General features: G+C 48.8%; 9 protein-coding genes across 9 annotated transcripts; 4 read left to right on the top strand and 5 right to left on the bottom strand.

Moving 5' to 3' along the window:
* Nucleotides 1-166: 166 nt before the first annotated feature.
* Nucleotides 167-2,969, bottom strand: RhiXN_07439 (cell polarity protein; the record flags this gene model as incomplete). The annotated part of the gene is made up of 7 exons (XM_043327255.1): nucleotides 167-493; nucleotides 552-1,038; nucleotides 1,089-1,227; nucleotides 1,281-1,476; nucleotides 1,531-2,588; nucleotides 2,629-2,708; nucleotides 2,767-2,969. 7 exons carry the CDS (start codon nucleotides 2,967-2,969, stop codon nucleotides 167-169), a joined length of 2,490 nt encoding a protein of 829 aa, XP_043185727.1.
* A 276-nt stretch (nucleotides 2,970-3,245) lies between these two features.
* On the bottom strand, nucleotides 3,246-7,198 carry RhiXN_07438 (AAA family ATPase; the record flags this gene model as incomplete). The annotated part of the gene is made up of 18 exons (XM_043327254.1): nucleotides 3,246-3,333; nucleotides 3,407-3,495; nucleotides 3,558-3,632; nucleotides 3,688-3,954; nucleotides 4,011-4,104; nucleotides 4,171-4,416; nucleotides 4,471-4,602; nucleotides 4,655-4,751; nucleotides 4,814-4,922; nucleotides 4,996-5,184; nucleotides 5,235-5,426; nucleotides 5,478-5,629; nucleotides 5,705-5,803; nucleotides 5,857-6,053; nucleotides 6,107-6,722; nucleotides 6,773-6,887; nucleotides 6,943-7,026; nucleotides 7,076-7,198. The coding sequence occupies 18 exons, from the start codon at nucleotides 7,196-7,198 to the stop codon at nucleotides 3,246-3,248; spliced, it is 2,964 nt and encodes a 987-aa protein (XP_043185726.1).
* Nucleotides 7,199-7,605: 407 nt separating this feature from the next.
* RhiXN_07437 (short chain dehydrogenase) lies at nucleotides 7,606-8,962 on the top strand (the record flags this gene model as incomplete). Its single annotated transcript, XM_043327253.1, has 8 exons — nucleotides 7,606-7,755; nucleotides 7,810-7,846; nucleotides 7,905-8,027; nucleotides 8,078-8,191; nucleotides 8,241-8,379; nucleotides 8,430-8,598; nucleotides 8,651-8,834; nucleotides 8,889-8,962. 8 exons carry the CDS (start codon nucleotides 7,606-7,608, stop codon nucleotides 8,960-8,962), a joined length of 990 nt encoding a protein of 329 aa, XP_043185725.1.
* A 620-nt stretch (nucleotides 8,963-9,582) lies between these two features.
* Nucleotides 9,583-10,313, top strand: RhiXN_07436 (uncharacterized protein; the record flags this gene model as incomplete). Its single annotated transcript, XM_043327252.1, has 5 exons — nucleotides 9,583-9,679; nucleotides 9,732-9,792; nucleotides 9,846-9,960; nucleotides 10,015-10,072; nucleotides 10,129-10,313. 5 exons carry the CDS (start codon nucleotides 9,583-9,585, stop codon nucleotides 10,311-10,313), a joined length of 516 nt encoding a protein of 171 aa, XP_043185724.1.
* A 611-nt stretch (nucleotides 10,314-10,924) lies between these two features.
* Nucleotides 10,925-12,106, bottom strand: RhiXN_07435 (pre-mRNA-processing-splicing factor 8; the record flags this gene model as incomplete). Its single annotated transcript, XM_043327251.1, has 1 exon — nucleotides 10,925-12,106. One exon carries the CDS (start codon nucleotides 12,104-12,106, stop codon nucleotides 10,925-10,927), a length of 1,182 nt encoding a protein of 393 aa, XP_043185723.1.
* A 625-nt stretch (nucleotides 12,107-12,731) lies between these two features.
* Nucleotides 12,732-14,378, top strand: RhiXN_07434 (uncharacterized protein; the record flags this gene model as incomplete). The annotated part of the gene is made up of 1 exon (XM_043327250.1): nucleotides 12,732-14,378. One exon carries the CDS (start codon nucleotides 12,732-12,734, stop codon nucleotides 14,376-14,378), a length of 1,647 nt encoding a protein of 548 aa, XP_043185722.1.
* An 881-nt stretch (nucleotides 14,379-15,259) lies between these two features.
* RhiXN_07433 (aspartyl protease) lies at nucleotides 15,260-17,184 on the bottom strand (the record flags this gene model as incomplete). The annotated part of the gene is made up of 6 exons (XM_043327249.1): nucleotides 15,260-15,610; nucleotides 15,663-15,819; nucleotides 15,877-16,568; nucleotides 16,625-16,716; nucleotides 16,784-17,102; nucleotides 17,128-17,184. The coding sequence occupies 6 exons, from the start codon at nucleotides 17,182-17,184 to the stop codon at nucleotides 15,260-15,262; spliced, it is 1,668 nt and encodes a 555-aa protein (XP_043185721.1).
* A 148-nt stretch (nucleotides 17,185-17,332) lies between these two features.
* On the bottom strand, nucleotides 17,333-18,857 carry RhiXN_07432 (Asp domain protein; the record flags this gene model as incomplete). Its single annotated transcript, XM_043327248.1, has 4 exons — nucleotides 17,333-17,530; nucleotides 17,592-18,120; nucleotides 18,179-18,483; nucleotides 18,537-18,857. The coding sequence occupies 4 exons, from the start codon at nucleotides 18,855-18,857 to the stop codon at nucleotides 17,333-17,335; spliced, it is 1,353 nt and encodes a 450-aa protein (XP_043185720.1).
* Nucleotides 18,858-19,776: 919 nt separating this feature from the next.
* Nucleotides 19,777-23,500, top strand: RhiXN_07431 (ribosome biogenesis protein; the record flags this gene model as incomplete). The annotated part of the gene is made up of 12 exons (XM_043327247.1): nucleotides 19,777-19,953; nucleotides 20,005-20,403; nucleotides 20,455-20,715; nucleotides 20,771-20,895; nucleotides 20,946-21,060; nucleotides 21,113-21,729; nucleotides 21,782-21,887; nucleotides 21,947-22,165; nucleotides 22,217-22,390; nucleotides 22,446-22,745; nucleotides 22,809-23,030; nucleotides 23,084-23,500. 12 exons carry the CDS (start codon nucleotides 19,777-19,779, stop codon nucleotides 23,498-23,500), a joined length of 3,132 nt encoding a protein of 1,043 aa, XP_043185719.1.
* Between the last annotated feature and the right edge of the window lie 81 nt (nucleotides 23,501-23,581).

Here is a 23,581-nt window from a genome sequence, read left to right as displayed (position 1 = left end):
ATCACACCCACATCCCCTCCAATTCGAAAAGAAAAGAAAGTGAGAAGAAAAAAATGAATAGAGACATTCCAGAGCCAGAGGGAGAGTATAGCGAAAACATAAGAAAGAAAAATACAGACAAAGAACAAGAGTAAAACAAAAAAATAGAGGAAAAAAAAAAAAGGAACTATAGCTTCATGAGCTCCTTCATCGCTTTCGCAACTCCAAACGCGTTCGCGGCCATCGCTTGACGGTCCTGTTTGGTGAGCTCGACCCGACCCTGGAGTTCGCTCAGTCGGTCGCATTGTTCGGAGAGTTGAGAGACGATTTCGGTGCCCTGTCGGACCGAAGCGCGCGGGAGGCTTTCTTTGCTTACGGCGATGATGCTCGAGACGATGGAGATGATTTGCGCGAGGTTTTCGTTGATTTCTGGACCTTGGGCACCATTTCGGATTGCAGAGAGAAGAGCTTGGATTGAGAATGCGATGGATTCGGACTGAGCTTCGAGATATGGCTAGAATAGATTTTTTGTTAGTGCTTGGACAACAGCTAGCACAAGTAGTCAAACGCACCTTGAGCTCCTCCCACGCATCGTCCCCGCCCTCGGCGTCACTCGCCCCCCCATTCGTCGAAGCCGTCTGCAACGGGGTATCGAAAATAGCAGGGTTATGCGGGCTCCCAACCGAGCTCGAGCGATCCGACAAGGGACGCTTCAGCTCGTTCTCCAAATGCGTCCAATTGTTGGTCGTGCTGCTCCTCTTTCCATCGTCTCGTCTGACTAGAACCTCACGCACGAGCGCAGTGACGGTAGTTGAAACATGGCTCGCAGCGGCGTCGAGCAGGCTTACGGGTGATGTCCCGAAGCTCATGGCATGTGTGCGTGCGGCAGCGACGAGGTTGCCGAGCGTTGCGTGTAGGCGTTCGACGAGCTGGGTTGCATTCTCGTGTTCACTTGGGACTCGTTGGTGGCGCACGTATGACTCGACGTCATCTGCTATCGCACTAACCGAGGTGACGACGGCCTTCATAGCTGTTAGGGTTGTCGAAGGAGTGTTGGACCTAGAGACTCATTAGCTACCTGTGGATTTCACGTGCCAAATTCTACTCACCGGCCAGCCATAAGCATGGTATCAATCGCACTCTGGAATTGGGTAATGTGCACATCGACAATAGCGCCTCGTTCAGAAATAGGCAATTGGTCCTGCTTATTGAGATCAACTGGCTGTTGAACATAGAGCTGAGATGTGGCTACACAGGATGCAGGGTTAGTGTTGACCAGATATCCATGACAACACACGTACCCTTGAGACCTCGGAGTTCAGTCTTGGCAGCCTCGTACTTGCGCTTGTACTCCTGAACCTGGGAAGACAACTCACGTATTGTTTGGCTGTCGGCGTTTCGTTCCGCAGCCAAGTCCTCACGACTGGCGGCCATTGCGCGCAAGTCGTCGAGCAGAGCTTGCATTTCACGACGGAGCTGCTCTGTTACTTCTCCGCCCTGTATGTACTACTCATCAGTCGATCAATCAATTTGGAGGCAATCAAAACGCACCGAACTGCCAGTGTTTCCTTGGCCATCCTGCGCGTCTTGAAGATCTTCCTCCAATTGGTCGCAACGCTCCCGTAGCTTCCTAGCCTCGGCCTCGCGTTCCGAGGCCACACGACGAGAGTCTCGCAGCTCGCCTTCCAAAGACCTAATGCGCTCAGCATCGGAACGACCCTTGTCTTCGTAGGAAGCCAACTTGCTCTGCATGGTCGCAATCTTGAATTCGTAGTCGCGTCGGAGGTCCTCGATTTCACCACGCTTTAGTTCCCCAGCTGCCCCAGCTCCCTGGCTAGACGTCACACTCGCACGCCCAAACGACATTTTCTCGTAATAGTCCGAATTCGTTCGTCCATTGAGGCCGTTGACCGGGGCCCCATCATCGCTCGTTGGGCTCATTGGTGCTGAAAGCAGGTTGAAGCCGAGCGCATTGAGGCCTCCTTGGGATGGCTTTTTGGAGTGGCCGTTTCTGTCGTCTTCGCTTAGGGGTCGCTTTGTGCCCTCGTCGTCGTCGTATTCTTCGTCGTCGGTGCCTTCGTCGCGACCGTACGGAACCTCTATGTCCTCCTCGGCGATGGTGCTTTTGGTTGGGGTGACGTAGGAGGAAGAGGCCATGCCCGAGGGCTTGTCCTGAGACGGGCGTCGTCCGAGCTGGCTGTCCTGGGACGGTCTGCGGTACGGGATCTGGTCTGCAGAGGGGCGCCTGCGGGTTTCGTCTTGAGAGGGACGGCGACGGACACCGAAATCATCCTGGGAGGGCCTCCGCCTATCGGAACCACTGCCTGCTCCGGTGGAAAATCCCTGGTCGCGTGAGCTCTGCCTGTTGGGCCCTCGGCCGCCAACTAGCTCCGGTGTGGGAGGGTCATACTCGGATGCAGGGGTGTCGGGGACTTCAGGCAGCTGTTCGGGCTCCTTGAACTCGGGATAGCGCCGACCGAGTTCGTAAAAGACGTCGGAAGAGAGGTCTTTGAAGCGGATGGCGGGGAGAGTGGCCAGTTTCTGGCGTGCCTGGTTCCGCTTTGGGTGGAAGTCATCCCGAACAGGCAGAAAAGGTGTTTCCGCGCCGCCTTTTTCGTTTTCGTTTCTGCGCATCAGCTCGTCGTATACATCTGTCGACAGCTCCTGGAACTGCTGTCGGGTCAGCCGCGTCAGCTTCTCTCGTGCGTTGGCCCGCGAGTTCTGGGGCTCTGTGCATCCATCAGCCTTTGGAAAAATAACATAAAATGGATAAATCAATCCAGGCACTTGCCTCGCAACATGTGATCCTGGAGGGACTTCTTCAGCTCCTCAAAATGTGTCTTGGCAATCGCCCGCGAGTCGGCTGCACCAGGCAGCGGGGGAGTGGGTCGCATGCCATTGGCGGGTTGGCGCTGAGAGTCGCGGTAGCCGCTGAAGCCAGAGTATGTCGTCGACGCAGAGGGCGACGGTGCGCGGCGGGCAGTGGCCATGGTGCGAGCAGAAAGAAACAAGCCAAAATACCACGATTCACCTCAAGTCTTATACAAACAAGCCAGGGAATAGGGCCCAGATATACCCAACTCAGCCGCCAGTTACAAGCCACTACTATGCGACAATGGTCTCTCTTGCGGCGTTGTTTCCACGTGCCAGATGTGGTCAAGATAGAGTCTGCTCTTGGTCCCGCCCATACAATTATCATCATGTCCAAATACACGTCACGTGCCCCTCTCCTAAATTGCCATCTTCTCCTATCCGCACTTTTATCCCTATCCCAACGTCGCCCGTTCCCCTACACCGCTCAAGCCAGGAGGTACCTTGTGTTCCCCGGTCCGATCCGATTGGAACGCGTCGTATCTGGTCCCCGCCAACCACACGCTCAGTCAGTACAAATCCAACGGGGGACCTGGGCAGTGCCCAATAAACTTACATCATCTGCAGTCGCCATCGTTCTTCCGGCGACACCGAGGGACGGTGGTTCTCCAACGAACGTTCCAAATGACCCAGGGTGATCTGATGCTGAGAAATTTATTTCCATCAAAAAAACGCGTGGTGGTCCGTTCCCATGCACTCTAACCTACCCTAACTTTCTCGCCGCTTACTCCGACCTTTTTACGCGCTGATTTGGGGGCACGCGTAGCGATCATCGTCGCCACCTGACCTCATCAATAAGATATCTGACTCGCGCTTGCCCAAATGACTCTCACTCACTCGTCGTTCCAGGGCTGCAGTTTCCGCACGCGTCATGACTGCCCCGCCCACAACTTCCACCTTGACCCTGTCCTCATTTCGCTCGCTTGATAGACTTTCCGTCAGTTCCTGGGTCTTGGCAGCCAGCTCTTCATGCACCACTTCAAGCTGTGCATTGTATACCAGCGCTTGCAAGTCGGCTCCCGAAAACCCTTCGGTCCGGCGCGCAACCTCTTTCAAATCCAAACCAGGAGCCAACGCAATTTTCCTGGACACGGCTTCCAAGATCTGGATTCACGTTTCAACAAGCACAGCGCAATGGGGTCCTGGGCGCATACACCTACCTCTTGTCTCTCGTCCACAGTCGGCATATGACACAACAACGACTTGTCCAACCGTCCAGGCCGCAACAACGCAGGGTCAATCAAATCTGGACGACTGATAGCCCGGGCGAAACCTTTTTACTCTTGCCCAAAATAAATAAATGAATTCAAATGGACGAACCTTGTGGCCGCTAATACATATACCCCATCCAAACCCTCTGCGCCGTCCATTTGTGTCAGCATCTGGTTTACCACCCGGTCTGTGACACCTGTGCTGTCATGTCCTCTGTAGCAGCCCAAGGCTAGATTAGGTGTGGTGGCGGTGAAGAACCGGATAGACTCGCCTCTTTGGAGCGATTGAATCAAACTCGTCCAGGAAGAGCACGCAAGGCTTGGCTGCGCTCGCACGGTCGAATATATCTCGAACCTGATCCATTTGGTATCATACAACTCACATGGGGGTTTCGATTTCCTTACCGACTGTTCACTCTGTCCAATGTACTTGTTCAATAATTCAGGGCCCTTGACGCTAATAAAATTCAATCCGCATTCCTTGGCTACAGCCGACGCGAGGAGCGTCTTTCCACATCCAGGGTACCCGTACAGCAACAACCTACCCACAATCGTCAGATATCGAAACGAGACAGCATCTAGAATAAACTCACCCGGACCGAAGTCTCAACGGACACTTGGCAAAGATTGCACCGTATTTAGTCGGCCACTCGAGTGTTTCTCGGAGCACACGCCGAGTCTCGTGTAATCCTATCCGCATTCACAGGCCAATCACTTATCGATGAGTGTAATTCAGTGCAACACGGGCTTACCGCCAATATCAGACCACGACACTTCTGATTTATGAAGTTTTACTCCGCGCAATGTAAGCGGGACAAAATCTTCTTGTGCCTTGGCAAAGTCGGACGGGAGAAGCACAGGCTGGAGTGGGTGGAAGAAAAAGTAGGTTAAATATATTGTAGGTGGGGCAACGGCAGGGATACAATTGACTTACAGCGCCACTCGCGTTGTCGGCTGCAGTTCTTACGGCAGCAGCATGAACAGCTCGACCCACCAAATCTTGCAAATCTGTGGCCGAGTATCCTTCGGTATCCGTGGCGAGTGCCACAAAATTGAGCGGTTTCGCAGGATCAGAGGAAAGATCCGAAGTGGCGAGTCGTCTGTTCACGATACGAGAAATGATCTACCCAAGTCATTTGCCTGAAATGTTCGTCGTATAATAGAAAGACTCACATCTCTTCTCGCGGCCTTGTCCGGCGCACGCAACTGGACTTTGTGCGAAAACACGTGCGAGGTTGTTAAGAGTGGATGTAGCGCAGCTGGACCTTGGCAAGTCGCGAGCAAGGCTACTCCCGGAGCCGGTGATTCAGCGAAAACGTCTAAAAATTGCTCTGCAAGGTGTCGTGCTCGAGACGAATCAGCGTGCTAGCATTCATATTAGCCGGTTCGCTCGGGGATTGGGCATAAGAAACACACCTCCACCTCGGCTGATACCACCTTGTCCAGGTTGTCGAGTACAAGCACCGAGGGCTGTCTCCACGCCGCAACTGCCCGCCATATTTTAAATTTGTCTCGTAGGAGAGACGTATGCTGGTCTGCCATTTGCGCCAAGTCAACATAGACAATACCTGTAGAGTAATCCATCAGCCAACTAGCCAATGTTGAAAAGAAAAGAAAAGAAAAGAAAAGAAAAGCCAAATTACATGCATGTATGCTCGGATCAGATTCGAGTTTCTTGGTAACTGCTCGAGCTACAGATGTCCTCCCGGAACCGGGGGCGCCGTGAAGTAATAATCCAGGCACTAGAATATTAACCAATTAACCACTTGATCTATCGGTGACGCTGTATGCTCACGGTGAGGACCACCCGCTCTTCCGAATGCCTCGTTCTGCATGAACGTGCGCACGAAAAAGTTGTGGCAATCGGTAAGTATCGTGTCTACGCCCGCAAGTTCATTTTTCTCGTCCTCGGCGGGATGAACGTCGGGAGGTGCTACTTGCTTTGGGCTACTCGATCGACTAGACTGTTCCGGTTCGTCCGAAGGGGAAAGTCTATGGAATTATATTTAGAATGTACTACTTTGGAAGCGGAATTCGGAACCTACAGGACAGTGTCCCACTCTTCCACCTTACTCTCCAAACCAATCACGACAGTATGTCCAGCAATAATTTCCTCGTTCGCCTTGACCCGCACCAGCACACCAGGAACTGGCTTCTTCTCTCCAACTTGCTGATCCTTTTGCTTGTTTTGCTTTAGTAACACAGGGGCTGGTGCTGATTTCTCCACTGGCTTCCCGCGTTTATCGAATTCCCTTACTAAGCGAGGAGGTCGAGCACGAACGAGCCACGCATGAGTGCATGGCGTCTTGTCATTTTGGGAATTCAATCGTTGAAAGTCGTCATTGGACAGGTGAACTTCGTACTCGGAGTCTGGATTTTTCCTCCTGAACAAGGTCCGCAGAGATGCAATACACCAAAAATACCCACCTGTATGGATTGGCGATGCTAGTAACCGGGCGGGGAATACTCGCAAAGGCAATGGTGCCAAGTCGGTAGCTTTGATAGGCGAATCTTGATTGGCCGGGAGATCTGCAGACTCGTTCTGGGAAGGTTTCTTGCTTTGCGCGCTCGAGGGTTTAGGGGGTGGTCTCAATTTAGGAGCAATAGCCACTTCGGTATCTGGTCCCAAGAGTACAGCTTGGCCCTCGGGCTTTATCGACACTGCATAGATGTTTATATGCCCTCCCAGCCGCGTGGATAATTTAACTTACCAACTCGAAATTGGATTCTTGAACGGCCTAGCGCCCAGACACTAATTTCTTGGCCAACTGCCACTGCGCGGACTTGCCCTAGCAGATTTTGTTCCACGTAATCTGCATGAGTTTCCTGATTGAGGACAATGTCAGGGACGAGGAAATGTCACTTCAAGGACCAGACGGACCAATATCTCCCAGTCGTCGGCTGATAACGGTTCGGTCTCTACGTTGGTAGCCATCGGCAAGTTGTGTACAAGACCTATCTCGACCTGGCGAGGTTCCGGTACACGTATCTTAATCACCTAATCGCGGACTCACTGTTGCTCCGTCCTTGAACCCATAGCTCTGAGCGATCTGTGGGTCAATCTCGATCGTATCGAGTGCCTCGGCTGCAGCCTGTGCCCCATGCTGCCACTTGGACAGGGAAGAAGCTGATGCCATACCGGTCCATCCTACATATACACCCTCAGAAGATCCAGGAAGTGCGATATGGACTGCGAGCCGTTGGGGGCGCTTGTTTAGGTATAGTATGTATTCAGTTGTCCCTCTGATGAATCCTGAATGTGCTCACAACCTGCTTTGCGGCAAGTGGTCCGTAAAGACTCATGGGCAGATTAATAAGACATGTTCGAAGCGGGGTATACTTGATACTATACAGACGAGGCATCTTTTCGTCGGCGGGAACTTGAAAACGCGGTGTGCAAGCCTTCTACCTCCGGATGACGGGGAATAAATAAGTCCCGATGCCCCATGTGAAAGTTAGGAAACGGTCACGTGAACGCGAGCGAGTCGACTTTTAAATCATCTCTGGCCACGTTCTCTTCTGTCTCTAGTACAGTCTCCCCGCCATGGGTCTCTGCGACACATTCAAGTCAGTTTCAGATAGCCACACCTGTGTAGCCCTAACCTTGTCGGCCATTGGTACCGCCGCACTTGTTGGGTTCGGACTAAGCTTCGTTCAGTTCGTGCTTCAGACATTCGTTCTTTCCGGACATAGCGTGGGTAATTGTCAAGCTCCAGTGTCAAATTCTTTTCTGACGTCAATTATTTAGCTCAAAAAATATGGAGCAAAAAACGGTGCTTGGGCCGGTAAGTTTCCCACCTGAATCTTCATGACGTATGGTTGAGCATATACGCCCAACTGCAGTCGTAACCGGCGCAACCGATGGTATTGGTCGTGAATTTGCTAGCCAACTCGCCAAGGCTGGGTTCAACATCTTGATTGCCTCGCGCACCCAGGAAAAGCTCGATGCGTTTGCTTCGGAACTCCGTGAGTCCATGTCCAACGAGAATCCCAGCGCCAATTGACGTGTTTAATAGAATCAAAGTATTCCGTTTCCACCAAGACCTACGCAATCGATTTTGCTCGTCGTGATACCGAGGCCTACGCTGGACTGGCCACAATATTTGAAGGTCTGGACGTGGGGGTGCTCGGTAAGTAAAAGTTTGCCTTATATCGTGTATATAACTAATTGTATCCTAGTAAATAACGTTGGCAAGTCGCACGACATTCCGGCAGATTTCCATGAAATTCCTCTCATTGACCATGAAGACATTGTCGAGATTAACGTAAATGCGACCATTAAAGTCACCCGATTGATTGTCCCGGGCATGATTACTCGGTAAGAAGGTATCGGTTGGCTATTGTACGCCCATCTGACCATCAGTTTAGTCGACGTGGGCTTATTCTCAATCTCGGATCTTTTGCCGGTGCTGTTCCCTCCCCTATGTTAGCCACATATTCTGGCTCGAAAGCCTTCCTCTCTACTTGGTCTCGGGCTCTTGCGGCCGAGCTTGCCCCCCGTGGCGTCGATGTGCAACTTGTGAATACATACTTTGTGGTACGTATCACATCCGGTCCTTGATTACCTTTACGCTAAAATTTGACTTTAGGTCTCCAGCATGTCTAAAATCCGCCGCGCCACCTCTATGATCCCCCTCCCATCCACATACGTCCGGTCCGTACTTTCGAAAATTGGACTACAGGGGGATTTCACTACGCCATACTGGGCTCACGGAGTCTTGGCTTACGCCATGAATTTTGCTCCCTCGGCTTGGTTAATCAAGTACACACTTAGTAAGTTTATGTTTCTTTTGCCAATCCAAAGCTTCTTTACCCATTTTGCTCTAGACCTGCACAAGGATATTCGGCGTCGCGCATTGAAAAAGCGGGAGCGAGAGGCCGCGGCTGCCAAAAAGGAGTAGTTTTGGGGTTCGTGTATCGTTCATGTACCCTTGTAGACACTTGTATGTGCATTTCTACAATGCAAGACCTTGAAATTCTCGGTCTCGACCCCCAGGACAGTCCGGGGCACCACGGTCACGTGCGCGGGATGGAGTGTATCCCAGGTTGCCTCGTTGAAACCACACTTGATTGACCACGAGGCATCACACTCCAAATCCCTCGTATGGACATATTTGTCAAATACAACGCTGATCTTCTCATCGGGAGGGGTGCCGGCTTTGGTGTGACTCGTTCATCCGTTCAACCGGCTCCCCCCAAACTCCATTGTCCACCACGAGGCCTTGGGAGAGAAAATAACTTCCGCGTCCCGACACGTTTCAGTCCTATTCTACGATCCGAGCTGGAGTTGTGTAGCATTTCTGGTCCTTCGCATTCAATCGACACGCGTGTTGTGTGCGGAAGGCAGTGCCACCATGGACCCATAAAATGCGTCCGAGCAAGGCTCCATGCCGATTAACCACGCTACTCTCTCTAGAACAAGTGCTCCTACTAGACGAATTCGAACTTACAAACGATAACCATGCTACCGACTCTTGTAATGGTCCGACTGGCCCTCTATTTATTCGCATTATTATTCTCGATGGTAGTCTTCTCCCTCACCATTGTACGGCTCAACTACACGGATCGCAGGCGTGATCCTCTTATTGACCCTTTGAGGGGTGGACAAGCATTCTACGGTGTGTTTGTTTTAACACTTCTCCTACCTAACCGGAACTGATCTCCTTTCAGACCCACCGATCCCAGAGCTCCTGGTTGCTTCATTCCTCACTATGTGCTTTGCACCCTGGATGTAAGTCATATACAATATAGTCTGTTGGACTCGCCTCACCATTGTGATAACAGGATGTTTGTCATCTACCGCCGATATGGCCACCGTATCCTAACCAAAACCTGGTTCGAACTACTTTGGCTCTTTATCCTCTGGGGTTTGTGGTTGGGTGGTGCCGCCTCTACAACTGTGAGTTCTGTCACAATCGTTTGTCAAACTCAATCTAAAACACGCATATATTAGGCATTGTGGCCTAATCTTAATTGGTGCCAGATCTACAAACCCTGCCGCATCCTCGTTGGTGAGATCACCTTGGTCTATCTTTTTTTATCCTCCTATTTACGTAACGCTATTCAGCTCTTATGGCGTTTGCTTGGATGGGCTTCATCATCCTCACGTTCCTCATGGTTGGCACCCTCTTCGTCGCGTCTACACGCGGGGGATGGTATGACCACACTCACTCCGAGTGGTCCTTCGATACCCGTGGAGACGGTCTTCAGAACGGTCAAGGAACCAAGCATCGTACCTATCCTCGCTACTAATTATTACTAAATGACTGGATTGATCTTTCCTTTTCACTTTAAGATGTCGCTATTTATGCATGGTATCACTTATGAGTCCTTTTCTGTTTGCTTTGGATGAACTTGCATTTGTTAGCTTTTTGTAGATCATATATCTATTGTATACATCTGAATGTAATGGCTGAAATATACATTGAGTGCCTGATTCGGGAATAAGCGCATATGGGCATCACAATAAAACCATTGAAGGGCCAACTCCCCAATAGCATTTATCGGGCATTTTCCCGCGAAAGGCAGATACAGATCATGTATCTTGCCACATGTAAGATAAGACTTGAACTATGCTACATTTTGTAAACAGCACTCACACCATGAATATTTGGCCAAAAACCCGGCGAAGCCCGTATGCGCAGGTGCAGGTTGTTGTTGCGGCTTATTAGTCGCGCCACAAAATCATCTAGTAGCAATTGATATTGCATCTAATTTGAACTCTGCAAGAATAACTCATACTAGATGATAATTCTAGAACGTGATGATTGTAATTTTGTGCATTTATCGCCGATGTACTACTATATTGGTAAGATTACACAGTAATTCAGCCAGAGCAATCTCGCACACCACCCCTCGGCAACTTATAATAGGAAAGAGTCTAGCGGACAGGGAGCATGAGCCGGGAGAAGTTCAATCTCAGCACCGAGCTCTGACAGCTCCTTTTGAAGAAACTGCTTGCTTATAATTGGCCTCCCGTTATTAGCAATCCAGCGAACATCTCCCCAAATTACCAGCTTCCGAACGCCACGCCAATTAATCACGCTCTGAAGTTGGCTTATTCTAAGTGCGAAATACGGGCCTAGGAAATATAGCGTTTCGAGATGGATATAGGTACTGATAGGCACATTTGTTTCATCTTTTAAACTTTCGTCGTCAATTGCCAGTGGTGGGGGACTCATTGCAAGTTTTTTTATCGTATGCGAGAGGTTGACAAGTCCAAGCAACATTTCAAATGAGTAACCTTCGGTTGTACAGAGTCCCGTTACATTGGAAGGAGAGAAGAAGTCCACCAGGTTTTGGTTAAGTTGGTTATCGAAGCGAGGCGAGTCAATGGACATGAAGAGTGGACTTGAGCCAGTGTCAAGCACTTGCAAAAATCGTCCAAGTTCCAAGTAAGATAGGTTATGGGTTATGAGTACCTCGAGACTGTGAAGTGCTATGGGTGCTGGCGGTGCATGTGCAAAATTAATTCGACTTTTTATCTCCAGCACTCGTAACCGAGGGCTTTGTATAAAAACATTCACCAATTCTGACTCACGAATGTCATAGACAGTGTGAATCCGGAGGTCCAGTAGGCCGTGATAGACCTTGCTTGTCCAAGGAGAATAAATACGGTCTAGCTGCAGAGCAGTAACCGGTAATAGAAGTTTGTCGAGACGATGCTCAGGCAAAGTCAAATTTAGAGAGTCTTCGTCTTGTTTCTGTCCAGCTGCTTGAATACAAAATACACGTGAGGTCCCTTTGACTGATAAATCGAGCATGGTAAGCCTTCCAGCAGTGGTGTCTTCGTTTAAAAAACAAGATAATGCAGACCGAGAAAATCTTTGTTCAGAAACCAACCAGGTTAAATTAATGCAAATTTTCAATTTTTGGATGCGAGGGACAAGCGGGGAGATAAAATGGTTTAAACTCGAGACATCTTCGTTTTCTTCCGCGGCGTACTCGACATGCAAGTAAAGGGGTGACTCCTTGGATCTCGATAAGAACGCTTGCGCACGGGACAGGGAAGGCTGTTTCTTCAGCATGAGTGGGGAAAGGTCCATATGTGTCCACAGGTCAGGCGATGCGATAGCAATCTTGCGCCATTGGGTGCAAACGTGAGTTAAGTAAATTGGAACTTTTGGGAGCTTATCGGTGGAGTCGAGCTTCAGTTTGCAAGTTTCGGAGTCGGTGACTTTGATAAATATTCGACTGAGGAGGTTTGAGGGAAGTCGATGGATAGGAACTATTGCGGTGGAGCTGTTTCTTATTAACCCGATGCTTGCCTTGACTTGTTGAATTTTTTGTTCAAATACAATTAAATTTGGAGAGTGACCAGAGCTTCGAACGAGCACTTCCGTGGGCTCTCGGGCGTAGCTCTTTTGTTGCGCGAGGATGGCTTCAATATATCGATCGAGTGCAGCCTCCAATCGATTGCCTGTGAATTCAAGCCGATCTATCTTGTTGTTACTGGCCAGAAGAGCGGCAAGAAGAGGGTAGGAGGGCTATAGCTAATTATTAGAGGAATACAGTAATCGATATCTCATGTATGTATCGCTGTGCTTGTGCTAGTCGTGTGACATGTAACTGCACCCTTGATCGCGAATAAAAACGTGATTTCACTTCTGTAAATACGATCTCTAACTTACTAGAACCTGCTTGGGTTAAAAGAAACTGATACTTGCTAAAATGACAAGTGAACTATATCACGCAAACAACGGGCTCGAAATCGCCCTTGACGAGTACCTCGAAGCTTGTCAAACCTTCCAAAACTCAAACTTGAACGCAACACCTAAGCCTCAAGGATCTGTCGATCCCGTTCCGAGGGTAATCACCTCCGAATACCGGCGTATTGCATTACTCGAGAAAAAAATGCGACATGTCAAGGAAACCCTCGAGATTTCAAGAGGTGGTTCTTCAATCGTAACACCCATCAACACCCTTCCAGTCGAAGTGCTCACTCGCGTATTCTGGCTCGTCACCAAATCTAAGCCATGTAAGCTGGATCCGTGGAGTCTGAAATACGGAGGGCTACTCAAATATCCCGTTCTTTTGACACACGTGTGTCCCTACTGGCGGCAAATTATTATCGATAGCCCACTTTTCTGGTCACACATTGACGCTATCCCGCTGATGTGCACTGACGAAACAGTAAAAACCCGCATCCAGACTTTTGTGACACGCGCTGGTTACTCTACACTCGATATTCATATAAGCATGCCCTACCCTACCGATGAACACTGGGAATCCTTTGGCTTGAGCGAGTTTCTTGGTCCACTCGTTCCTCGTATACGGTCTCTAGACGTGGAAATCATAATGGATGACGATATTGAAGATTACGAAGTACAACCTCCGGCATTGGATTTTTGCGCTTCGATTTTGTCTGTCTGTTTGGGCCCGGGTTCTGTGCCTGGGATCCTCACGGAGGTTAACCTTCGAATCGATACGCTGATAAGGTGTCTCTTCCTAGAAGGAGCTGAGGGTGGGCGACGTGATGAGAATTATCTCTCAATTGACGTACCTACACATCATCTCGAATCCATCTGGCGATATGTTACCATTCTTAACTTGGGAGGCATTTTCCCTTTCTGGTCAAGTGTCGCGTACTCTGGACTTGTTGAGCTCCGCCTTGACGGGAATAGCTACATCAACGATAAAACTATCTCCGAATGTCAACTGGCCAGCATCTTGTCATCAAGTCCCCAATTACGAACGTTGATAATTTCTCTGTCAATCGTCCCCGCGGGTACCCCGTGCGTTCCCGTGCTATTGTCCAGCTTAGATACACTGGTGTTGCATCCAGAAGCCACCCACAATCTTGAATGCGTTATGCGTTTACTTATTCCTGGTCTGAAACCGCTGCATACTACAATAGGCGGTATTGCCAGGGATCTCGGTGAAAAAAATACTATCACCGAGGCAGCCAAATTCTTCTCCCGCTCTAATCTAACTACTCTGCACGTAGTGGACATTGATAATTTTTCCAGACTGTTAGGCTCTGTGGACACGATCCAGGGCCTCGGAATCACGATATCGACGAGGGAGGATGTGGAGTCTCTTCTAGCTTGCGAAAAGCCGCCCAATCTATACCCTCGGCGACTCCACATCTTTAGCAGATCCAGTTTTAGTTTCAGTTTTTATCTACTTTCTCAGTTGGTCCAGATGTATACCCCAAGGCAATTATTTTTGCGTGGGCTGTATCGTATTGATCGCGATGGAGTGCATCTTACAAAAGCAGATGATATCGAACAAGGGCTATCTAACTTCGGCTGTACTACTGAAGTGATTTTGCTAGAACTACCTGGTTTCAAAGACGAACCATTTCTATCATTTTAAATAATGTTATTTAGCTTGGATAATTATGGATTGTAAATCTCAGAAACGTTTGCTGGATATGGGTGATAATTCAATTGTAAATAGTGTATATGTAGCCACAGTTATAATCGATGGATGTGCACATGCTGCGAAATAGACTGGGTCACTCTGGATTTTCCAGCGTAATTTTCAACACGTTGAAAGTCACTCTGAAGTGGTGCGAGCCCAAGGCGAAAATAGTGGTCAATCTAACTATACCAAAGGATTACCTGACTGATACATTATTCCTTTTATATTTCAAGAAGAGTCCTACAGCCTATGGGTGAGGCAGGCTTGGAATACCCAGTCAAACCTCAGACTTTAAACTGATAGTCAGTTTGCCTGGCTCACGCGCATACATCCCCTTATCCGCACCCAGATTCGATCGGGAGTCATGTGGGACCCTCTGTACGTATCTGGTAAGCTAGAGCTTTCATTTAATTGATATTTCGCCCATAGTGAAGGTACCGTGTCCGGATTGGCAGAAGAAGGGAATGGGGACGAGTCCGGTAAGTCGGCACACGACTGTGCGAGGTCATATGTATGCTGATACCGTGTCATATAAGCAGAGCCCCAAATTTCTTACTTCGGGTACATTACAAGTTCTCTATTAGGGTAATGACCATTGGCTTCGCAACAGGCGTGTCGAAGTCGTTGTGAAGATTTGAGTATACGCACCTATGAGACACCACTAAAAGTATTCGTGCAGCTCGACTCCTTGTATCAGAAAATAACCACCAAGCTTAAGTTTAAGTTGTTATACAGTCCGTCAATATATCAGAAATTTGAAAGTATGGCAGATTAACATCTAGTTGCTGATAGACACATTGTATTCTAAGACATCACCCGGACACCAAAACCAGTTAAAATGTAAAGCTTCCGACAGCAACTGCTGCGCCAAGGGCCAGCCAGCCTCCAATACTGGATCCCATAGCGCCATTGTCGCCTCCACCGCCTCCGTTACCCCCACTACCTCCGCCACTTCCTCCGCCAGTCCCTGGAATCGCTTGAGGGTTGCCATTGATTGTTTTCGGATCAAGTTGAGGAGGCATGCCAGCAGCACTCAAAGTAGCAGCACGGGCGGTTTTGAACTCGGCGCTCGCGGCAGTGGGATCTGTCAAAGGCAAGAGCTTGATATATGGGTCGCCTTGAGCATAACCAGACAGTCCTTGAACGAAATCACCATAATCGTATACAGAGTATACATTCCGGAGCTGATGGACATAAGGTGAACGAATATACCAAAGCTCATGCATTGGGACTCACGAATGCATCCCCAAGAATAAAATCAACTTCGCCGCCACCAGCGTTGCTTGAGAAAGGCTCGAATGCATTGATACAGACAGTATAGTTTGTACCCCTTGTGCTTGTGACGGTATGAACTTGTGTGAGGTCGAGAGGATGGATAGGAATGGTATGACCACTGTTATTGTAGAATTTATTTTTTTAACTGAAAAAAGTGACTCATAGCAATGCTCACCCAATGCTGAATACAAGCTGAGCCTCAGCCATGCAAGGTACCGCATAAGCGGTATTGTTACTATCGTCTATCAAAACACCACCCATAGCAGAGTAAATAGCATGCGCAAGATCGGGTGATAACTGAGGCAACGAGTAACCGGTATCCAGTACTGCTGAAACCTTGCCAGCCGGCGGAGTCTGTGTTCCTCCATTGACCGTACTACTGAGTGTTTGAGCCTTGCCGTTCAAAGTGACACTATCGACCAAGACATTCCAGTACATGTTTGCTTGGGCATTGCTGGAGAATATCGGGATTTCAGCCGTGCTGTTGACAGATTCAAATCCAGGTGCAAATGTTCCTATATCAAATGCTCCGACATCGGTGGTGTTTCCGTCATCGTGACGGTCAAGACGAAATGCAATATGATTAGGCGTTGTAGGGTCAGAGATGAAGATGTTTGAAAGTAGGGTTCGTCCCCAAGTTTGTTGGGTCTTTTGCACGACCGTATTGGAGATAGCCGAAAGTGTATCAAACCCAAGGCCGAGAAGACCATTAGTCAAGTTCGCTTCAATAAGGCTCATCTCCCGCTGCTGCTCGACCAAAAGAATGCCCTGGTTCTGAACGGTATAGCCAGCGAATCCAACGGTCATCTGAGCAATATGACCTGCGACCTGCCCTCTGCCATACGACAATGTGAGGGGTAGATCACTCTATCAACCGTGATCAGTGAGTACCGCACGATCTTCAAGTAACTAGGAAGACTCACATACGGGACCGCATCAGTATACAAGTCTCGAGTCGAGGACGTGGGGTATAGCCAAGTATCAGAACTCCCGGTATCTACTTGCATGACAACATCTACAAAACAGGTCAGACATAACTTCGGCGTCCAAAACGACTGAAAATCCGATCATAGTAAGCTAACCTTTTCCTTTGATCTGCATAGTTGTGGTATAGATATTATTCTCCGTATTGGTAAGTGTGGGATCGCTGCTTGCGGCCAAGACAGTGAATCCGCGACGCTCAAGTCCAGACGAGAGCGTCCTTGGTTTAACTCGAGAGACAGGAAAATGCAGCCCCGACACAGTCGAGACGGCAGTCAAGAGGGAAAGTGTGGCTCCCGACTTCATGTTGGGAGAGGGACTCAAAAGAACGTAGTGGAGAGTGCTGGTAGTAGAGATGTTTGAGGGTCCTTTGTGGCTGGGGACCTTGCTCAGGAACCGGATCCTCCGGGGTGGCGATGCCTGGGTCGCATGGGTCGTTACGTACCTGACGTAACATATTGGCTTGGGCAAAGAGATGACATATGTCAAATTTAGCAAACATACCGGTATCAGATTGATACCATACTTGGATTACTCCGGGAGGCGAGCATACATACATATCGAATAGTATAACTTAATTGTACACAAACTAGAAAGGCAAAGTGGTAATGCTACAATCATGGTCCGTGCAAGGGTATTTTCCGAATAGACTAAATATTTCCGTTGAGGAGAGTAATACTCATGGGGTTCCGGGACGAGGCAGGCAATGATAATGCTGGAGTACCCATCGCGGCTCGACCTTCGAATTCATGAGAAGTAATCACCACAGTCTCACTTCGTTCCCAAACCGCGTCACCATCCCGATGGCTTCCTTCGGCACTGGGCGCTAGAGTCACACGAACTTGGTACTGGATCAAATTCCATCGGTCAACTCGCGCACATTGGACGAAACAATGGGCCTGGACTTACTGAAACTCCGGCATGTCCGCGTACACCCCAGCTCTGGTCTTTTCCCTTGGTACCAGTCTCCAGACAACCACGGATGACGACTTGACGGGAATTATCGCCCGGCTTGGAGCTGCGCCAATGGCGCTCGTCTTCATCAATCCGACAAATTTTGCCAATCGAAACTACGGTTTCTTGTTTGGAGATGATACCTTTAACAAGGGTAGTTGAAGTCTTGATTAGTTTGAGTTTAAGCCCCGCAGTTAGTTCTGGGATATTGGCGCAAGAGAGACCTTGGCCGCTGAGCGTGACCGCAAACGGAATCGCGCATCCGGAAGGATAGTGGAGCTTATGCGGCAGAGATAGATGAACGTCAACATTTCCCAGACCGGGTAGGTTCTTGGGTGAACCAGAAATAGATTTGCGTGGAATCTCAGCAGTGCGCCATTCGCCGTCGCATATACGTCGCGGTTTCTCGCTGCCCGGAAGAGGGATGTATGGCCGCTCATAGTGAGAGACTGTGCGAGGGAGGTACAATATCTCGGTTTGAACACTAATAAGAGCAGAGAGTAAGTATGCAATCGCTACGAGATAAACCTTGAGATACTTACCTGTCATGGAAGTGAATGCCGTTGCGGTACATATCAAGCCGAAGGAAATAGAACACATGAGCACTCGATTCATTTGTTTGTACCGACGTGGAAGGAGGCAAAGGTGTAGAAACATGAGCTTCACTCCCTTGGACGTGGTCGGGCAGTGCAAATATGAAGGGGAAAGTTTCATTGGATCGGCCATCCGATGGGCAGGCATCGGATTTGGCTGACCAGATGGTAGAGCTCTCGCAAAGAACAACCTTTTTCGATCGTAGAGTTGGGTTGCCGTTGGATACCATGTAGGATAGTACAACACCAGAAAGCTGGCCCGGCGTGTTAGTTTCGATGAGATCGCGTGCGGGTAAAGCAATCTTACAGTCAATTCAACCCGGTTTACATGCTTGAAGTTCTTAATCTCAACGTGGCCCTCAATAAGACCGTTGCGTCCGTATACAGGAAGTAAAGGTGCCCAGATACGAGGACCAAGGTCAAGGGTCAAACGTTTTGAAGCGTAAGAAAGACGCCCAGAGGGAATCAGCTTTGGTCCGCCATCAGACGAAACAGATGTTGAACTGGTACGAGTAGACGTAAGACTGAGTTCCGTATATGCTGGAGAGCGCTCTAGCGATAGTGACGTGCGGTAGTCGGGTAGCTCGTCGGTGGAGTAGGAAGGCGGTAAGGATGGGTTCGACGACATGTCGAAGAAGAGTCGAGAGGGACTTGGAGTGCGATGCTGCGCAACAAACACTGTCTTTCACTTATAGGGTTGCGCCATATTGGATATGAGTCGGTCTTGAAGAAATGACTCGACCAAAACGTTGCTTTGATCCCTCAGTCAGCAAGGTACGATTGCTGACCGATCTAATAATCGGAGAATCGGGTTCATTTATGAGGGTTGTAATGCCTGGGAAAACACTGTGTGGGTGGGATGATAATATGGCTATGTTGATTGATTTGCGTGGGTCATAGGATGAGAGTAAAAAGGTGGAGGGCGATTGAATGGGAAGTGAGCTGGTCAGATCTTGTTTATTTGCTTGCTGTGGCACGATCTACAAAACAAGACTTCTTCAGGGCTTCTCCTGCAGGCTTCTCTGAGCGCTTCTTCGTCATAGCCTAAATAAGATGGACCTGAGATTGGTGGGGTGCTTCTTACTAAGACGTCTGCTGGGACCTGCGCATTGGCACTCCCATATCAAAGTTGAATAATTTCGTCATATTGCGCCATGTATGCCTGATGCATGATTTTTATTTTGTAGAATTTGACTTGGGACCTGCCCAACGCGGCTGCAGCGATTCATCCTGCGCGTATAGGATTTTCAAACAATCGATATGCGCGCGCACACCGAAAGAAAGTCGGACATGCATAGCCTCTGAAAGGCCTAGAATGATTGTGAATCTCACGGCCGTTGCCCAGTTTTCAGAGTCTAAATTTGTCTGACTCGTTCACATTGTGATCGTGACTCCATGGGGTGGAAGTGTTACAGAGTGTAACATAGAGGTAACATGACCAAGTTGTGTCAAATGATCGGCGTGCTGTAACGGGTAACAAAATTTCGCTTTTGTCCATTACCGCGCCGGGACTTGGTTTCCCAATTAACTTCTGGGTCGTATGAACCATGGCCCCTACTAAGCCTACCAAAGCTACAAAGAAGACCGGGAATAAAGCTAATCAATCTCAGCTCAAGGAGGCTGTGCGTGCGTTGGGCGGGGATGATGGTGATATCCAGCTCCTCCGAGGCGTCGATAGCGACGATGATGGGGCTGTAAGCAGCAAGAGCGGGAGCAAAGAAAAGGTGAGTAAATTTGTTGTATGCGCAAAGGATAATCTACTTAAAATGGATCAGAATGGTCTTCAAGCTCGCGAGCTTGCACAATTCGTCAAGTCGCTCAACCTACCTGCGGTTAGCGCGCTAGACGAAACCCCAAGTGCTTCCATTAAGAGAAAGGGGAAAGGGAAAGAAGAATTAAAGGAAACCTCCCGAAAAAAGGACGTGCGTAGCGTGGATGGCAATGACGGTCCCAGGCTTGGAGATAAGGCAAAGCAGAAGGGCGAGGAGGCGAGTAAGGACAAGTCTGACAAGGACAAGCGGGGCAAGAAAAAGGACAAGAAATCCAAGGATGACGTCAAGGATCACTCTAAAGATCAAACATCGAACAAACCTTTACCCACTGCTATCACTCCAACCGTTGCTCCGGCCCAGCCCACTGCACCGTCCAAGTCGACAGGGAAAAAGGCAAAACTGGTAGGTTATGCCTGTATTAATTTAAATAGACCGATAACCATTCATTTGTAGATCCTCAACCCTTCATCGAAATGGTATGAAGATCTGCCTCCGTTGGCCCCATCGAACGGAACGTTATCCGAAAGCAAGCTCTCTGCATTGGCCGCTCGAGCCGCGGCATTGCACGCCTCGGATAGCACAGCTTTCTCTGAATCTCAGTTCGGCCTTTCGACTTCTGATGCACACTTTTTGGAAAGCGTGCTCCAAGGAGGAACCAGGAGCGACAGGCTTAGTGCGTTAGCGTTGGTCGTTCAAGGAGCTCCAGTCCATAGCGTTAGTCGATTTGTTTATTCAATATTCGGTTTATTGATTTAAACTGTGACCCTAGACTCGATCACTGGAAGGCCTTCGTGCTATGGCGTCAAAAAAAGGAGGCAGAGGCGAAAGCTTAAAGGCGCTTCGTGCGATTGTCGACTGGTGGGTTGGAGGCGGATGTCCCGACCGCAAACTCAGGTGAGTACGACATTCCCAATTCATTACTCCATATTCATACGATTGAATAGGTACTTCCGTGACCAACCCGTTGCTTCACCGGACATCACCGATGCCCACCTTATTGCCTGGCATTTCGAGGACTGGCTGAAGAAGTACTTCTTCAGTATTCTTCAATTACTCGAGGTACGAACTCTAAGTTCAATAATTAATTGCTCCCTAACATGATGCATCATAGCCGCTCTCCCTAGACCCCCTCCCCTACATTCGAACCCAAACTATGTCACTCATTTTCACCCTTCTCAAAGAGAAGTCTGAGCAGGAACAAAATCTTTTGAGGCTCCTAGTCAACAAACTCGGCGACTCCGACAAAAGCGTAGCTTCCAAAGCATCGTTTCATATACTCCAACTTCTTGTCCCTCACCCCTCTATGAAGGTCGTCATTATTCGCGAAATGACATCCCTTGTATTAAAAAAACAGGCAGATCATACGCACGCACATGCGCGATACTATGGAGTCATCACTCTCAACCAATTTACATTGGGGTCTGGGGACAAAGATATCGCTTCCGCGTTGATCGGCCTCTATTTCCAGATATTTGAAGATATTCTTGGAAAGGGGGAGGAGGAGCCCTCAGTAGGAAATGCTGCCGAGGAAGATCAAGTCCTCAGACGGCCTAATGCCCGAGAGAAAGCGCGACAGAAAGAGAAGATGATGAAGAAGGGCATCAAAGGAAAGGTGCCCGGCGGAGGCGAAGTATTTGCGGAAACCGAGGATTCTAATGCCAAGTTAATCGCCGCGATAATTACTGGGATTCACCGTGCATTACCATTTGCCAAAACTGACACGAGCATGTGAGCCATATTACTTTTATGGCTCAAAAAATACGGCTAACAATAAACTTAGATTTGATAAACATATGAGCACTTTGTTCCGCATCACTCATTCGGCTCCCTTCAATATTCGTATTCAGGCTTTGGTGCTAATCGAAAAAGTGTCTTCAGCGAATAAGGTATTTCTATGTCAATCAAACATAAATGGGGAGTCATTGCTCACTATGCTTTTTGGTAGTCTATTTCGGATCGCTTCTATCGCACTCTATATGACTCTATTCTCGACCCCCGCCTCCTCATTTCATCAAAGCAGGCCATGTACCTGAATCTAGTCTTCAAGGCCATGAAATCAGATACATCATACCGCAGGGTTGTTGCATTTGTCAAGAGGATGCTTCAATCCCTTACGGTGCACCAGCCACCGTTCATATGTGGGGCTTTGTATCTTTTGGGCGAGGTAAGTTACCTCGGAGCCTATGGCAATCAGCTGCTCATCGCATACAACTAGCTCTTCAACACGACACCTGGACTACGGGATTTACTCAAGGACAATGAAGTTAAGAGGAGTCAGGCCACCATTTCTGAGGACTTGGAAGACCCGACCCGGGGTGACGGCTCATATGACCCAAAGAAACGTGATCCACAGTGGGCGAACGCTCATAGGACTTGTCTATGGGAACTAGTAGGTTATATTTCGGGCCCATAGAATATAGTACTGATTGGGTACTCCCTAAAAGCTTCCATTCTTGCACCATTATCATCCCTCTGTATCACTGCATGCTCGCCAACTTCTTACTGGCGCCCAAATAACGGCTACTGCAGACTTGGGCCTCAACACGCTCACCCACTTCTTGGACCGGTTCGTATACAGGAATCCCAAGAAGCCAAAGCCGCGTCCAGTATCGGTTATGCATCCAGCCGCGCACGACCCAGACGGTACTCGTGTTCGTCTAATGAAGGGCACGGTCGATGCAACACCGACGGTGAATGAGGAATCGTTTTGGAAAAAGAATGCGAAGGAGGTTCCAGCTGATCAGGTATGTTGGAGGTTATACATATCGTATTTCAAGCACATAACTAAATCGACATATTTATAATAGCTATTCTTTCATAAATTCTTCCTACAAAAGGCTGAAAAACAGAAAGCCAGAGTCAGTAAGGCCGAGAAACGGAAGAAAGAAAAGGACGAAGATAGTTTAGACGACTCTGATGAGAATAGTATGGGGCATGTCGAAGATGACGAAGCTGAAGGTGATGATTCAAGTGATAACGGTGGCGAGAGTGAAGAAGAGAGTGAGCTAGATGAAGATGCCGTATGGAAGGTATGATAATCTACTACTTAAATCGAGCTCAGGATTGACTCAGTGGCTCGTAGGCCTTGCAATCGTCTATGCCCGAGCTCCAAAATGCGGAGGATGATAGTGATGATATTCCTAGCGGCTTGGACGATATGTCAGATGATGAAGACGATGACTTGGGTGGTCATAAGTCAGAGCAAGAAAGCGGTTCCGGTGTGGAAGACGATGGCTCAGTCGAAGGTGGTAGTATGCCGGATGATCTGGGCGACTCGGACGAAGAAATCGAATTTGCCGAAGACCCAGATGATTTGATCGAGCTTTCTGGTGGAGACGCCACTTCTTCAGATGAAGAAGCGGTCCAGGGCAAGCGTAAAAAGGCTTCTGCGGCGGACAGCAAACGCGAAAAACGCAAGAGGCCGCGTAGATTGCCAACGTTTGCTTCTGCGGAAGACTATGCGAAGATGATTGATGAAACACCAGAGGACGATATATAGTGTATTATTACAAATTTGATATACATCCATTCAACCAGTCCTATCAACATTTCCGATAAACGAATAATGCATGTGTGTGTT

This window comes from Rhizoctonia solani, chromosome 13, assembly GCF_016906535.1.
Source record: "Rhizoctonia solani chromosome 13, complete sequence".
NCBI lineage: Eukaryota > Fungi > Basidiomycota > Agaricomycetes > Cantharellales > Ceratobasidiaceae > Rhizoctonia > Rhizoctonia solani.
Note: the sequence above shows the minus strand (reverse complement) of the source record. Positions and strands in the feature narration are given on the sequence as shown.